This window comes from Andrographis paniculata, unplaced genomic scaffold (assembly GCF_009805555.1).
Source record: "Andrographis paniculata isolate CXL003 unplaced genomic scaffold, ASM980555v1 Contig95END, whole genome shotgun sequence".
Lineage (NCBI taxonomy): Eukaryota > Viridiplantae > Streptophyta > Magnoliopsida > Lamiales > Acanthaceae > Andrographis > Andrographis paniculata.
Genome location: NW_026137634.1, coordinates 315552 through 332054, shown reverse-complemented (window position 1 = coordinate 332054; position 16503 = coordinate 315552). Strand labels below are relative to the sequence as shown.

General features: G+C 37.0%; 4 protein-coding genes across 11 annotated transcripts; 1 reads left to right on the top strand and 3 right to left on the bottom strand.

The window, feature by feature from the left end:
- Positions 1 to 475: 475 nt before the first annotated feature.
- Positions 476 to 3936, bottom strand: LOC127243149 (serine/arginine-rich splicing factor RSZ22-like). Of its 4 annotated transcripts, XR_007836948.1 has the most exons (7): positions 3837 to 3936; positions 3362 to 3478; positions 2714 to 2802; positions 2239 to 2458; positions 1949 to 2077; positions 1432 to 1616; positions 476 to 1298 (listed from the first exon to the last, which is right to left on the bottom strand). XR_007836948.1 is itself a non-coding variant. In XM_051263026.1 (6 exons), the coding sequence occupies exons 2-6, from the start codon at positions 3448 to 3450 to the stop codon at positions 1580 to 1582; spliced, it is 564 nt and encodes a 187-aa protein (XP_051118983.1). In that variant the 5' UTR covers positions 3451 to 3478; positions 3837 to 3936; the 3' UTR covers positions 1302 to 1579. The 4 variants fall into 4 exon arrangements, 3 of the variants coding, with proteins under 3 accessions (XP_051118983.1, XP_051118985.1, XP_051118984.1); XM_051263026.1 differs by lacking the exon at positions 476 to 1298 and having other exon boundaries at positions 1302 to 1616; XM_051263028.1 differs by lacking the exon at positions 476 to 1298 and having other exon boundaries at positions 1302 to 1616; positions 1949 to 2068.
- Positions 3937 to 4082: 146 nt separating this feature from the next.
- On the top strand, positions 4083 to 6946 carry LOC127243663 (exocyst complex component EXO70A1-like). Its single transcript, XM_051263789.1, has one exon. The coding sequence runs from the start codon at positions 4699 to 4701 to the stop codon at positions 6667 to 6669; it is 1971 nt and encodes a 656-aa protein (XP_051119746.1). The 5' UTR covers positions 4083 to 4698; the 3' UTR covers positions 6670 to 6946.
- A 123-nt stretch (positions 6947 to 7069) lies between these two features.
- LOC127243664 (uncharacterized) lies at positions 7070 to 11668 on the bottom strand. Its single transcript, XM_051263792.1, has 6 exons — positions 11333 to 11668; positions 8904 to 10104; positions 8559 to 8609; positions 8386 to 8484; positions 8094 to 8258; positions 7070 to 7573 (listed from the first exon to the last, which is right to left on the bottom strand). The coding sequence occupies exons 2-6, from the start codon at positions 10077 to 10079 to the stop codon at positions 7388 to 7390; spliced, it is 1677 nt and encodes a 558-aa protein (XP_051119749.1). The 5' UTR covers positions 10080 to 10104; positions 11333 to 11668; the 3' UTR covers positions 7070 to 7387.
- Positions 11669 to 12185: 517 nt separating this feature from the next.
- LOC127243666 (uncharacterized) lies at positions 12186 to 15798 on the bottom strand. Of its 5 annotated transcripts, none has more exons than XM_051263795.1 (5): positions 15673 to 15798; positions 14977 to 15075; positions 13798 to 14734; positions 12723 to 12801; positions 12186 to 12593 (listed from the first exon to the last, which is right to left on the bottom strand). In XM_051263795.1, exons 3-4 carry the CDS (start codon positions 14670 to 14672, stop codon positions 12765 to 12767), a joined length of 912 nt encoding a protein of 303 aa, XP_051119752.1. In that variant the 5' UTR covers positions 14673 to 14734; positions 14977 to 15075; positions 15673 to 15798; the 3' UTR covers positions 12186 to 12593; positions 12723 to 12764. The 5 variants fall into 5 exon arrangements, with proteins under 5 accessions (XP_051119752.1, XP_051119751.1, XP_051119750.1 ...); XM_051263794.1 differs by having other exon boundaries at positions 12186 to 12580; XM_051263793.1 differs by having other exon boundaries at positions 12186 to 12574.
- Positions 15799 to 16503: the final 705 nt, after the last annotated feature.

The window sequence follows — 16503 nt, the reverse complement described above, 5'->3', positions numbered from 1 at the left end:
GAGAGGTCAAGATGAGATGAGAACGAAGACAACCAAAGACACATTTTTCCAGGTCTATTACAGCATGGACTCCATAAAATAAGCTATTATAGTGGGCTGGGCTGAGGTAAGCTGATATATCTATAAGTGAACCCAGCCCATGGACTGACGTATTGGGCTGGGCTATATTAATTTTGTAAAATTAAATATAATAAAATAGGTCCCAATGCCGGTCCAAATTGATTCAAAAGTAGTCTGGGGTCGAGAGGAGAAATAATATATCGACACATTAACGCACGTACTTTTGGTATACATATACATATGTAAATATATGCAGACATTATTATTTCTTTAACATTTTGAGGGTAAAGCCCAAATAATCTTCATGTGAAGGCCAAAAGAGAAAACACTGTAGATGGGTTTTAGAGTTGCAAAGCAAAAAGATACAAAAGCACAAGCATCATGCTATTTTCTTTGCGTCGAGCAAATCAATAGCTAAATAAATAGTTTGTTAATATGAAACACATTTTCTGGGTTTGGTACAAACAGCATAGTGGCAATAACAAGTACACAACAAAACAAACAAAGGTTAATCACTTACCTCCCGTATAGACAAATTAAACCGCATGACAGAGTAGCAGGGAGGGCAAGTAAGTAAACAAGGTGCAGCAACAATGAAGATACCCTCCCACTGAAGACCAAACGACTGACTGACAGACGACAAGCTTGGACTTAAAAAATACTGTACTACGCAAGGTTGCATTGACTTGGCCAAGAGTGACAAGTACAGATGTACCCTAAACTAAAAAATAAGATCCCCCACCCCACTAAAAAAAAGACATGTTTCCGTAAATGCATGACACGTAATATCAAAAAATAAAGATGGATTAAGAAAAGCCCGCCCCAATTGCCATTGATGAATAAATGAAACAAAATTTTTCTTAGTATTCAATGAGGAGAACTCAGTAAAATATGAAATAAAAATCTTATTTGGGCAAAGAATAATGGCGCATAGAGAGGGGTTATATTTGAAAGAAAATGGCATGCCTTGACTATCCACATATAATGGATTGAATACCTGCCCGTAGCGTGGAACTTGATCATCAGAGAACCTTACATCTAAGGAAATACCATAAATATTTGCGGAGAGGGGGCGCATCATAGCCGCAGAAATGCAATGAAAAGAAGCATCTAGCAGAGAAGCCAGCGGGGATCCACAATCATTGAAATTGAAGATCCCACGGGTGGTGGAGAGGTCGAAACACAAGTAGTGAAGAGTGCAGATGCACGATACCAATGAAGCAGTACCAGGCAAACACCTCGACACAAAAACAAAACCATAACATTTTTAGAAGTGCTCCTCACAATATTCTAATATATCAATATATCAGAGTGATAATAACACATATGAAAAGCTACGAAAATAGTTTATGGGCATAGCAACAAACTTACTACTGAAGTAGTAACGACAACCAAATCCACGAGTAGAAGAAGCTGAGGCGTCACCCCACACTTACACAGTCGTACATAAGTCCAATCACAGTAAACACAATTCAAAAACTTCTTCAGTGGTTCAAGAGCACTAATGGCTTATCCAAGTTCAGCTTCTGCTCCTGCGCCTTTCCCTAACCCCATTTCTGCAAAATCAATACATATGCCACACAAAATAAGAATGCAGACACTCAGACAAAAAATATATATATGAAAAAACAAATATTTTTCCTCCAAACCCTTAATGAGTAAGTGTATTTTAATTAAACTAAATTTACATTTGTATAGCACAACCAAAAGAGGGTATAACCCTGAAACTTTCTGAGAATCCAAATGAAACCTCTACACTAGACAAGTTGCGACAATTTAATTTACTAGCAATTGCTGGTTCATCTGACTGAAGAATTCATAGTACAAACAACAATTATACAAAATTCATCCATCCTTCAAAAGTAAAAGAGAAGGAAGAGAACTTTACCCATTTGCATATGGAACCTCCTCTCGTCCACGATAGGGTGGTGACTTGCTGTAGCTGCGGCCTCTAGGCGACAAACTGCGACGCGGAGGGGATCGTCCACGCGGGGAACGACCACGAGGACTGTAACTCCTTCACACCAGATTAACCAGATGAGAATAGAGTTAATAATACAAGGCCAAACATATATTAAAGGAAGTAACAAAATCACACATTTATCTTCCCCTCCCCAAGATTCAAAGGCTGTTTCTTATTTAATTGAGTTTTACAAATTTTCAAACTTGTTAATTTACCTTCGACCATAACTTGGACTCCTACGATACCTAGGAGGAGTTCGACTCCTACGCCTTCCAGAACCTCCTCGATTTCTGCATTCACGGGCAAAATGACCAGGCTCACCACATTCATAGCATTTCAAATCAGAACCAGATCGTCCACGGCCACCACCACCACCACCACCTCCTCCTCCACCCCTTGAATTGTGTGACATTTCAACTCTCCAGCCATTTTTTCCTGTTCCATTACAATTTAGTAATCTAGATAAAATAAAAATGGTGATCAAACTGAATGGCTGCACAAATAATCATTTAAAGAAACATTCAACCATGATGCTATGCCTTCCACTAGAAATAACCAAAATCATAAGAAACCATTGAAACAAAAAAGAAACAAAAGTGGAAAAATTGTCAGATAGAACAAACGAGGAAACTATCTTCAAAAAAAATGTCTGCAGTTACCATTAATTTAAGTAAGAAATTCTTAACTAACCATCAACCTCCCTGATAGCATCCTGGGCATCCCTACGATCGTCAAAGTCAATAAAAGCATAACCAGGTGGTCTTCTGGCAACCCAAACACTGCAGAAAAAATTCAAGATTTATCCAAGTAATAGGTAAAATAACTGATTAATTATAGTAAGAAGAAACACGTGTTTATATTAACTAAATTAGTGTGAAAAGGTAATAAGATCTATTATCAACCAGGAATGAAAACCATCTATTCTTCAATTATTAAACTTGCATCAATTAGATAAGACATAAGTTTCAACCAACAGAATCCAAATTCAAGTTTTTTTGGTAGAAAACAGAATACACATAGACAGTGAAACAAAAGGATGCAGATAATTGTCTGACAAGAAAAACAAAACCAACTGAACAGAACAATTAAGTTACCAGAGTTATATATACACCGAACCTCACTCTGAAAGATGCAACTCATTTCATAGAAACAAAGTTAAAAATTCAAACACAGAATTTAATATAAATCACCAATTGGTATAACACAATTTTCATTATATATTTATCTTTTCCAATAATACCTTTCAGATCTAATGGGATGATGCTACTTAGCCCAACTCCAAACTTGGATACAAAAAAAAAACCAAAAAAGATAAACCCTAATATAAGAGGGTTATACCTTCTAATCACTCCAAACACGCGAAATTCATCCTCGAGTTCGCGTTCAGTAACCCGTGGATCCAAATTCCCCACGTAAACTCTGGACATCTCGAATCAAAGTTCCTCCGACGAAACTCTGAAAACATAAAATTAGATCAGCAATTCCGTTCCACTACCATCAAATACACACAAAACTCGAAAAAACGTAAAATTTAGGTGTGATTCAAAGAGTCATAGAGGAAGAGAAAAAACTAAGAAATAAAAAATCACAAAAAAAAAAAAAAAAAAAAGATCAAACAAACAAACGTAACATAAGTTAGCCAGAACAGATCGGAAAAAACGATGCAACTAAATTCCATCATACGCATCACCTCCAGGAGACAAACAAAAGGATCAATAGCTTCAAATCTATGCACATATTCAGTAGATCCAAGGAGAATCGATTCACTAATCTACACCAAAAGGCGAAAATCGCGAAGAGAGAAAAACGAAACCTGAAGCCGCAGTTGAAGAAGAAACCCTAGCGCACTGTAGGGTGCAGTGCAGTGGCCTCGCTATTTAAAACAAATGTCCCGTGAAATTACATTAATACCCCTGATTTGTTGGTTAAGCGTAATAAAATAATACTGTATAAATATATTGTGTGAAATTACTATAACACGTGGGAGCCATTGTATGAACAAGCGTCAACGCGCGTGCATACACGCGTTTGTTCTATAATTTGATAAGAACAGAAGTTGGTCGTCGTTTGCTCTCTGATTTTCAACTTTTGTTATTAATAATCAGGCTGCGATTCCAATGAAATCTTCGTCTGGGTAAAGATTTGATTCCACGTTTAGAAGGAAAAGCTAAGGAGATTATCGGCAGAAAAAGAGCAGTTAATTGCTGCTCAGCGATTGATTCCTTGGATTTGAGCTTGCAGGAGTTGTTGGGTAAAAACCAGATTTTGGAGGCAATTTGAATCAACTTATTCGAAAATAACGTACTATTGCTTGACTGAATGATCGCTTATTTGAATTATTGCTATATATTTGCGTTGTGTTCATGAGACTTCCTTTGTTCTCTCGTCATGCTTGTGTTTTTTACCCCACTTCCGTTTTTCTGGTGTTTTCGGCTGAGTTGATTTTCTAGCAAATTAGACAGTTGTTGCCATTTTTTTTGTCTGCAGTCGGAATTAGCTGTGATATTTTGGTGAGGAGACGATGGTTGTTGATTGTTAGGGATCGAAATTTCCTTTGATTCTGAGCTGAAAGGGTTGGAATTTGAGAAATTATGCACAAATTGTTTTGAAGTTTTTGTTTGAATTTTGAACTTACCATTTGGATTGATAAGCTGTTTTTGAATGACTGCTAACAAATGGATAAACGCATAGAAAATTTGATATCTGCTAAGAAGTTGTTAAATTCCAGTTTAAGAAAATCTAGATCATTCGGATCATCCATAGAAAAATCTTGCTCTAGATTAGATGAGATTAACCATAGGCTGTTATCTATAGAACTATCCGTTGGACCGGTGCAAGCTCCGAAAGATACTCTTCTTTCTGTGTCTGCTTGTGTAAATAGATCTGTGGTTCCAGCAGCTTCAGTTCTTAAGGTTTTTGATGCAATCCATGGCCTTGAAAGGTCATTGTCCGATCCCCAATCTGATCTTCCGGGATATCTTAGTGTGCTTAAACGTCTGGAAGAAGCATTGAAGTTCTTGGGGGAGAATTGTGGAATGGCAATTCAATGGTTGTTTGATATAGCCAAGTGTTTGGAGGATCATAAAGTGATGGATGGGGGATTCGTTTTGCGTTTGAACAGGTCTTTGGAGAGTCTCCGAGAACTGGAATCAGGTGAAGAGAATGACTGTCTTGACGGTGGATTGCTTCAAGTTGCATTAGACCGACTGGCGAAAGAGTTCAGACGGCTATTGTCTGAATATAGCATTCCACTACATATGCCATCTCCTGCCTCGACTGGCCACGATGAGCGAGCTTCCATTGAACTGTCGCCTTTGCCTGTGGCTGTGATACAGAAGCTGAAAGCTATTTTGAGGAGATTGATTGCTAACAGAAGACTTGAAAGCTGTATATCCATTTATATTGAGGTTCGGAGTTCTAATGCGCAGGACAGTTTGCAAGGCCTCGATTTGGAGTATCTCAACATGCCAGTCTCCGAATTCAATAGAGCTCCGAACATAGATGTTTACATATCTCAATGGAGCAAGCATTTGGAGTTTGTGGTTCAACATTTGCTTGAAGCTGAGTACAAACTTTGCAGTGATGTGTTCGAAAGAGCTGGATCGAATGTGTGGAAGAACTGTTTTGCTGAAATAGCCGGACAGGCCGGAATTCTCGGATTCTTACAGTTTGGCAGAACTGTTACTGATAGTAAGAAAGACCAGATGAAGCTACTGAAACTGCTGGACATCTTTGCTTCCCTAACTAAACTCAGATCGGATTTCAACCGTCTCTTTAGCGGAGATGCCTGTGCCGAGATCCAAAACCTGACCCGGGATTTGATCAAGAGAGTCATTGAAGGCGCTTGCACGAGTTTCCGGGAGCTTCGGGTTCAAGTCGAACAGCAAAGACACGCCCCACCTCCTCCCGACTGCAGTATTCCGAAAGCTGTAAGTTCCACAACAGATTATTGCAACAAACTTCTTGGAGATGACTACAAGCCGATTCTTACACAAGTTCTGGTCATCGAAAGAAGCTGGAAGCGCGAAAAGTATCGAGAGAGGTTTCTTTTCGATGACATTGTTATCTTGATTAAAGTTGTCGAGCAAAACTTGGAAGCATGGTCCAAAAGCTACGACAACGCCTGGCAAACGTATCTGTTCCTGATGAACAATCACTGGCACTTGTACAAAAATCTGAAGGGCACCGAAGTCGGGAGCCTTCTAGGAGATTCTTGGCTAACCGAGCATGAACAGTACAAGGAGTATTATTTATCCATGTTCGTGCGTGAGAGTTGGGGAAAGCTCCCGGCGCTGTTGAGCCGGGAAGGGCTGATCTTGTTCACGGGAGGGCGTGAAACTGCTCGTGATCTTGTCAAAGAACGGTTGAGACTTTTCAATAAAGCGCTCGATGAAACATATAGGAAACAATCGCATTGGGTTGTTACAGATGAAGATTTACGCGAGAGAATTCGCCATGTTGTAATTCAGACCGTTGTGCCTGTTTATCGCAGCTACATGCAGAGTTACGGGGCGTTGGTAGAACAGGAGATGGATGCCGGGAAATATGTGAAGTACACGGTCCGTTCCCTGGAAAAAATGTTGGGCGCTCTTTTCCATCCGAGCAAGCCGAGTGCCGGATTCAACACAGGCAATGTGGATCGGTGATAGTGGTGACGTTTTCACTGTGGATTCGATTCGATGCTTGCTCTAGTGTAATTTCAATGTTACTGGTAATCTTCTTCAAGTTTAAAAATCTTTGTTTATAATTTTAGAAACATGTTCATATAGCTAAAATCAATGCTTCAGTCTTCGATTGTTGAAGGGATGCATCAAAGGTAATTAAATTCAATAATTAAGAAAGTTTACTTAATTATTGGCTTGTATATTTTGTACCTTGTCGGATGAATTGAGGTTAATACAGCACAATTACCACTTTTTGTTATGTGCTTTTTATTTATTACTTACATATAAAAGGTACAGAATTTATTGAAAACTTCTATAAGTAAATAAGTAAAATCTAATGAACAAATCGGTTATATCTAAATTTATCAGTTAAGACCAAAGGGAAGGCAATTCAACATATTCATATCCACACAGGAAGAGAAAATGTTATTTGGGACTAAGGAGGTCCGGGACCCCAACATCTCCCCAGTGAACCCCTTGTAGATCCATCTGGCGCTGGGAGTCCGCGGAGCTTCATACAATACAATCAACAAATCTAAGACACGTACAATTACTTACAACTAACTATAACTATCGAGTCACTTTCAAAGTAAAGTAGACGCTAACATATTTATTTACACACTGCACAATGTTTTGAAGGAAAGCTAAAGCCCTACAAGACAAAAGACAAACACACATATTCACAAGCAACATTTTTATTTCATTGAGATGAAGATGGTGAAGGCAGCGGTGGCAGTGGCAGTGGCGGTGGTGGAGGAGGAGCTGCAGTAGCCTTGCAAATCGGACACCAGTTCTTCAGCTTCAGCCACTGGTTTATACAGATCGAGTGGTACCCGTGCTGGCACACGCCCAGCTTCCCGATCTCATCCCCCAGTGTGTATTCCTCCTGCAAAACGAATGCGTGCACTTCAGCCATTTCTTATCGTGGAAGAAGAACATTAAGGTACTACCGACTAAAAATTTGTCATCATGATAATGCCAAGAATTGGAAATCCTATCTCTCATGAATTCTCAACAATCTAGAAGATCAAGGTCGAAAAAATTAAGCTCATAACCAGTTTTCTTGCTTCAATTTTGTCTGCGTATCAATGGAGGCTCTATCTTAACTAAGCCATTGGATACTGTAGGTACAGTAAAAAGCTATCTCGGAAAATGAGGGTATCAATTAGTCTAGAAAAAGACAGGCGTGCGTATGGAAATAAAAATAGGTTTTCATAAGGTAGACAAGAAAGAAATGTTATGAATACAAAGCATTTTAACAGTTAAGAACTTGTTTCAAACATAAAGTATTGAGATATTAAAGAAATGATGTCATTCTCGGTGGAATTTTATTTCTTTACCATGGTGGAGAAAGATGATGCACTAAATTTGTAGGCGAAAAATTGAGGATGCAAGAAACAAAGTACCTGACAAATGCAGCATTTGATGTCGTCTCCGTCATCACTTAATCCCACAGCTCTTACATCTGATGGCTTTGCCAGATATACGCTTTTACTAGTGCACATTTGGAGTTGCTCCTCCGAGAGTGCTGTGCTCACTGTACCCATCCTTTCTTCTAGAGCTAATAATTCCTGTGAGGTTCGTATAAAAAAAAGTCAAAGAGATTACGAAATTCTCAGAACAAGTCATGATGAAATTGATGAATCAAATATTTTATCTTTGATCGGATTAAAGCAAAATGCAAATAAAAAGAGCTACCTCGTATGACATGTTGTCGATATCCATTCTCATATCTCGGTGTTGGTCATACAAACTGAGGCCACTGAGGAATAAACTCGTCTCCAGGGCAATCACTTGCTGTAGGAAGAGAAAAACAGTTGAACAAAATTTTCAACCTGGATATGTCGTAGACTATAGCAAAGATTGGATACCTCATTTGTCAGCTCTTCATCCCGTTCAATCCTCCCAAGTGCTATTAACACCTGCAATGTAAACAAGTATATATCATCAAATAACTAATACGTTGGGCCAAAATAAAGTAGCTGCATTAGTAGGAGTGGTGGTGGATCGAGCTAGTAAATAAACCTGAATTATTAGAATGCCAAATTTTCAAAATGAGGTTGCAGAGACATATTTGATTTTTGAGAAAAACAAACTCAAACCTTCATGAGCTTACCTTTTCAAGACAATTTCATTATTTTAGGGAAACTCCCACTCTGCAAACACCATTACTATATGAGTGACAGTTTAAGCATGATTCAGGGCCAGAACAATACCTCAGCTATTCCGTCAATGTTGTATAATGGAAATGCATCCCGATTTATTATATGGGTAAGGCCAAGATCAGTAAAAGTAGATGGATTGTCACCATTACTGCTGGAAAGACTTTGCGGAGTTACAGCACTCGAACGACCACTAGAAGACAAATGCGGTGATAAAAATGGCCCTCCAACATTAACAGGTGTGACAGGATCAGGAGACTGAGGATCCCTTACACCCGATTCCCTATTAGTTGATTCATTTCTTTCAACTTGTCTGTAACAAAGCCTCATCCTGCTCTCATTCACATTTGCTGACATCCGTGACCTAACAGAAGCTGCACCACTGCTACTCTCCCCAGCAGTAAAAGTACTGCGCTTTGAGTCAGAAATGGAGATACCACTATTGGAACCAATTCTGTGCCTATGTGTGAATTCTGGTGCATTTGTCTGCCTGCCTCTACGATATAAACTGCTCTCCCCTTCTGAAATTTTCTTTTTCATTGCATATTTCCCGGAAGACTTTGATTCGGACAAATAATTTGGACTCAGGGCATCTGGTTCTGAATTGCACTTTAGATTCTTCAGACCATACCTACTTTTGTTACTACTGTTAACTGACCCAGAGCTTTCGGAAATGGAAGGGATGAAAGAAGCTGAGAGCATATTTTTGGCATTCGGCTTATGCTGAAATGTTCTTCGAGATCTTGCTTTTGATGGTATGCTGGAAGTCCCAACTTCAGGCAAGCTAACCCCATCAGGCTTGTTTGTTGATTCAGAATGATGCCTAGTTGGGCTCCTACTTGGTGAAGGCGTAAGTTCTTGAGCTTCTGAATCATCCGAGTGACTACTTTCTGATGAATCAAGTTCAGATTGAGTAGGCAACTTTCTCTTAGAATCGATGAAAGAGCTTTTCGTCCTGATCATCACAGAAGTGCTCCTGGAGGAATTTCCAATCATTTCATTCTTCCCATTTGATGAACTAAACGATGGGTTAGAGCATTTTGCTTTGTCATCACAGCGTTTGAATTTTGCTTTCTGATTGTTGTGCTTAACTTTTCCACTACATCCTGTTCGGGTACAATATCGAGCACTTTGATCTCCATCAGTGCTCACATCTTTGAAAGTAGCATTACATCCTTTTCTGCGAGCCATATTGCTGGCTGCATCGCTTTTTTCAGGGCATCCATCCATGAACAGTTGTATCAACTATCTACGCCTGTTTTGAAAACAGTAAGGCATTTCATTTTTATCACTCAATAATGCACATCTAATTTAACTGAAGGAAAACACTGCCCTAATTGAGAAGTTACTCATCGACGAGAGAACATGTTAAGTAAGAACAAAACATAAGAAATGAAGATTTTAGGGGTTTTTTACTATCAACTTTGTGTGGCGACAGTACACAATAATTTGAGGAACTCAGAAAAACAATCGTATATCTGAGCTTGGAAAGAGAGACAAGAGTTCACAAATACAAACTTCACATAATACACCAAGTCCATCATATATAACACTTATAGACTTATAGTATGTATTCACTTAAGTTGAGAGAGTGAAGTTACAGCTAAAAACTCAGTAAGAAAGTCTCGTGTAAAAAAGAAAAGAAAAAAAGAACATAATCTAAGGAGTTCATGAACCAATAGAAACATGTCAAACTTGGACAAAAACACTGACATGCTATAATAAACACTTCATAAGCTTGCTGTAACTGAAGCGTCAATTTTCCAAAATTATTGAATGATATTTGAATGGAATCATCATCATCATAAAACATGGCTAAAAGAAACGAAGATACATATATTTTCAGTGGAGAAATGAAGGGTTCATATGGTCAACTAGAATAGCCATTTACCAGTTCATACTCCTTCAAGAAATGTATGTATGTATGTATCTATCTATATATAAATAATATTCTAAGGCAAGTTCTTTGATGGCTTCACGTTTTTATTTTAATAATGAAGAATCACAATCAGAAAAGATCAAGCAAACATCACAGTATACTTACTCCCTTAGGCAGCAAACTTTATACAAAGGTGTAAGAGAAAGAACGACAATCTTGGATTGCATATAAAATATGCAGAAAATTTCTAAGAAGAAACAATCTCCAAAACCATAGGAAAGGGATCAGGCGACGGAATTAAGCAGAGAAGTCAAAGTTCAAAAACAACCACAAAAGATTTCACCAAAAATCATCCAAACTACCAACAAAAAAGCAAGCATCGCCTGTACAGATTGAAACAGCTCAAGAAATTAGGGCCAAAAAAGAGAGAACCCAAAATACCACAAACACGAAAAACAAATCAACAAATCTCCAATCCAGAGCAACAAACGCAGAAAATGATTCCCAAAAAAAACAATCAGAAAAGAAAAAAAAAAAAAAAAAAAAAGGCTAATCGGTTCAACCAAAGACCCAGCAAAATTGAACTCTCCGTATCAATCAATACCTCAATGGCAGGTGAAAGTCCAAGGCAGAGAGAGAAGCTTTCCGCTCACAGGTCGTCCCCTTTATCCCCACTTTTGAACCATCATTCCTTCCTTTAAAGAAGAACAAAAATTAGAAAAAGAAAGTTCCAACAACTACAGAGAATTGGAATTCGGCCCCTGGCTTTCCCACAACGGTATCATGAAAGCGATAAAAGCGAGGAAAGGGGAGAATTCAATGTAAATACGGAGAGATTTGTGCGCAAAAAAAGGTATCTATGGGCGTGCACTGTATCTAATCTAATCTAATATAATGCCGAATAATAATGGATTCGGATAAAAAGAGCTTTCCATAAACTAATTCCTTAACAAACAACTGCTGAATTGCCGTCCAGCCTTTTGTGTCCCCTTGTTCCATCTCAGCCGTCCGATTCCGTCCCCAATTTTTATACGGTCGAGATCAGGGAATGCTGGCCGCCCCAAATTTCCTAAATCGTCATTACCAATTTCATTGCGTTTTTTGTTACTTCATTATATAAACATATAATAATACTATTTATAACTCTTATTTTTTTAATTTTTTTTTTCTTCAAATCAGCATGTTTCTTTTCAATATTAGGTTTGGTAGTCATGGAAATTAAAAACTTTAATTTAAATAATACTTTATGTAATGTTAATTAGAAATTGAAAGTAACAGATTCTTGATTTATAATTGCCATGATCAAAATGCACATATTGAAAGCATATTCTTATTTTGTCACAATGTTGGCATCAATTTTGAGAGAAATTTGGGGCTAAATTGACTAAGGCTCGGGCTAAAACAATTATATATATATATATATAAAAGATAGATGTTTTTGGGATTGCATTTACGTATTCGAGCAAGGTCTAAGTGCATTTCATCGTAAAATGAGGTCGCATGGAAATACAACAAGAACAATAGAAGGGATTCCACAACAATCAAAATCCATTGAATCAAGTATACAACTCTAAAATGATCTTTTGATGGCAAATAAACAATATACCATATACTATATCTACTTCGATAGGCGATCAAGCCAATGAAAGGCGATAGCAGATGACATTAAATTCAAAGACCATACAAATCTCAGTTATTGAAAACCTAACAAAGAGAAAGAAGGAACGGGCGAAAAATAATAGCAAAAGATTAGACCAATGTAAAAATTTTACAGGTCATTGATGGGACCGGCAAGCATTTCGCTTTCCCCATAGATCGCTGACTTGAGAACGAGCTTTCTTCTATTCTGCAGCTACAGAAATACTCTGTCACACATAGGTTTGTTGTTACATGATCTTCGGAAATGGAAGGATGATACATGAAAGATTGAATCATGAATCTGGTTTGATATTTTGCAGTGATTACTGAATGAGAGGGTCGTAATAAAGTTATACCTGATGTAAAAGAATGGAGAAGATGCGCCGGATCAATTTTATCTAGCTGTTGAAGTTGAGGTTGTGGCGCCTTCGTGAGCTGTCAGACAAAAGGAATAAATAATGTGAGAAATCAATAATGGAGATGCTAAAAGGTTGTAGAAAATGGGTCCAAATTGTAATTCAGAAGACTATCAAGAAAACAACCATCAAATCTGAATGAACTGCCAAAATGACAATAAGCCCTCATTTGGATAGATGAGATTTTCTTGGAAAGAACACATTGATCTTGTGATGGTAAAATATGAGACAACAGGAGGCGAATACAGAAATTTCAAATTCATTAACCGGCAAATCAATACATAGATAATGAGCATCAGTCGAAAAATCTTCTAGTGCATTAAGTGTCACAAACTAAGCATCATTGATGATATGCTTCAAATCTTGACAGGCTTCAATGTTTGGCTTGATAGAATAATGTAATCGGAAGGCAACTTGTTGATCAAGAGAAATGGAGAATGCAGACAAGTTCTCCACAAGATAGAACGTCCTATCCATTCACTATTAGTCATCAACTTATAATCGTTATTATCGACTAAACATGAACCATTTGGAATTATATACATCTTTTACCTTTATCATTCAGAGATCCTCCCTATCACGACATGTTGGAAGAAAAGATACAATATGTTTATCTGCCTAAATTCTAACCTATGCATACACAGATCAAAATCACAAAGTTAATTAAAAAGTCGAGGAGGCATATAAACATAGTTCATTAGTAAGTTAAATAATATTATTGATTGCATAATTGAAAGATCCGCTTATACGCACAAAGACAAGTGGACATGTTATCTTCTTTGACACGTGACAAATAAAATGAGTACCATCAGACAATATTGTCATTCTTTAAGCTGTATATATCTTTACATAATCCAATTACTTTATGATCCACTATTGATATTTGCTTCTGATAGTGATGCATACGCTAAAATGGAACGGAATTATGAAATATTGCAAGATACGGTACTGAACAATAAACTAGGCCTACAATCAGGTATGATGTGTAACTGTTGCACAAAATATATTTACTCACCTGACCATATCAGTTCTGCTCCTACGCAACCCTCGAGCAATAACTCCATCATCATCAAAAGGATTATTATCTGTATATTCTACAGACGGTGCTGAACCCTCATCCAAGTGCGAAGTATCATAAGTCAAACTGCGGTTTCCTCTTCCGGAATCACTAACTCTCGACCTTCTTCTGTTTCTAGAATTCCTAAAGTTTTTAAACACCTGATAAAATATGCAAGATGTCCACCAGTTTCTCCCATCCCCATGGAAGTCATCAAAATCATCTCCAGAGTTATCATCGCCATATTCAATCACATAATCACCTAAGACGACCCCATGTGGAACTTCAGATTGAATGGTGCTCAAAACATCTATGATATCAGAGGATTGCTGGAAATTCTCCCAATCAAGCTTCCGTGCAGGATCAATTTTTGATGGTCGGGCATGAGGATGCTCTAATTGTGCATGTTTTCGAAGCTCCAAAAAGGTCCCAGTAAATTTACACTTTTCTTCTTCACAACAACGATTCATTACATCTAAATGCATACGAGCCCTATCAATAATTACCCATCCAGTAACTTCACCTCTGCACAAGGGGCAGGGCGGCTTGCTATTAGATCCTGATTCCGTACATACATGACTCTCCGATAACCGTAGAGATTGTGAACCAGCTGACATCATGTTTGCTTCTTTGAAGCGATCCAGGCAATTTGAATGTAAATGATCGGTATCACACACAAAAGGCCGGCATCCTTTATCGTAAGACGAGCACTGTAGAAGAACACTGTTGTGAGGGAAGTCCAAGCATATTGGACATATGACATCATCCCAGTTGGTAAAACTTTGGAATTCTTCCAGCAAACATTCATCCAGTTTGGATCCCTTTCCCAACATGGTAAAGCAGATTGAGGGAATCGAAACTTCAAGTCTTCATGACTACCGACATACCTTTAACACTTTTTAGATCCAATGATCAATGTTAGACAAGTGGAAATATATATATATATATATACATGAGTGCATGAAATCATACGAACAGAAAAATCCAATATGATGCGCTGTTGTCTATTATATAATGAATAACAATCACAATGAATGCATAAAAAATAAAGAATGTCTAAACAGCCCAATGTCTTCTTCATTCTTCTTTGTGTGCTAATATAATCACAAAGAATGCATAACAAAAGAAAGTGCCTACCCTATCTTCACACGCGGACATTGATTCTCCAGCTACCCTTCCCGTCGATCTTCAATGATTCCACTCAAGAATTCATGAAAGCAGTAAATTTCAGACGACCTTAAAAACAAGAGAAATCTAGATCACTTTGTTTGTCTAATATTTTAGACAAGGGACTTCCAATCAGTTAAACATGAAAAATCTAACTCATCAGGAAAGGCACTCTGGCAAACTACTCAAATAATTGAGAGGTCAGGGACACCCAAAGTCGAAGAACTTAAACACGATATAAACGAAGAATGGACAGGAAAAGGAAATAGATAAAACGAATTCTCTAGCGTTTAATTCTTATGAAATTCACTACTGAAACAACTTTTCACACCACCAGAAACTGCCTCAGCCTCACAGACATCAAAAGATATCAAATCTGGACAGAACTATTCTTTTCGAACCATTAAAAATGCAAACCCTACATATTAAATCCAAGAATCCTCAATTATCAACGATTCACATCAATCACTCGTAAGGCTCTACAGACGCACATCGCATCAGGACGAACCAGCCAGCAAGAAACGCATTTAAACAGTGTCTGACGTCAAAAGTGTACTTTATCCACTAAATTGCGAATACAATACATACATATATCAGACAACCAATTCACTCAGTACTGCCCTAAAATCAAGTTCTGATTTAAAAAACCATTGCAGAATCACATACCTTGGCAAGAACACCTGGTTAAATGAGGGTCATGGAACTGCAGAGAGAGAGAGAGAGAGAGAGAGAGAGAGAGAATCTGGAAATGGAAAAGTAAACTCGAAATTAGGGGTGTAGATGGAAGACTGATTCGCTTTGAGTATTTATATATATACACGAACGAAACAAATCTATATATAAATATTTTACTCTTATATCTTTATATTTTTTTATAAACGTTATACATTTATATTTAAATATATATATATATATTACGCATATGTTATTGTTATTATTGTTGTTTGTTAATTGGCTCGTTAGATTTGGATGATTTTAACTGACTAAGATATATTTATTTTAAATATTCAATTTAATTTAGAGGAAAAAAAGAAATAACAGTGGATCATGAATTAATATTATTTCTAGATTTATTGCTCGAAAATAAAAACAAGTTTCCAATCATGTAAATGTAGGCAGTAAACGTATTTAAATTTAATAGTGATTAAACGGTAAATAATTATTTTTCTTTTTTATTTGTATACTTGAAAAAAAAATAAAAAATCACATGTGACTCAAGAAAAAATTCCCAATGGTTAAAAATTATTCTCTTTCATCCCAAGTTAATATAGTATTATTTTTTATTATTTTTGTTCATTGTATTTCAATTTTTCTATTATATTAAAAATAATTGTATCTAGATAATAAAATACCTCTAATTTTATAATTTCTTTTTTGTATTTTTAAATGTAAAAATATCATAATTATTTTACATATTTTCATTGATAAATAAAATATTAGTATTTTTAATTTATTATAAAAAAATAAAATAATACATGGAATTGATAAGAATAAAAT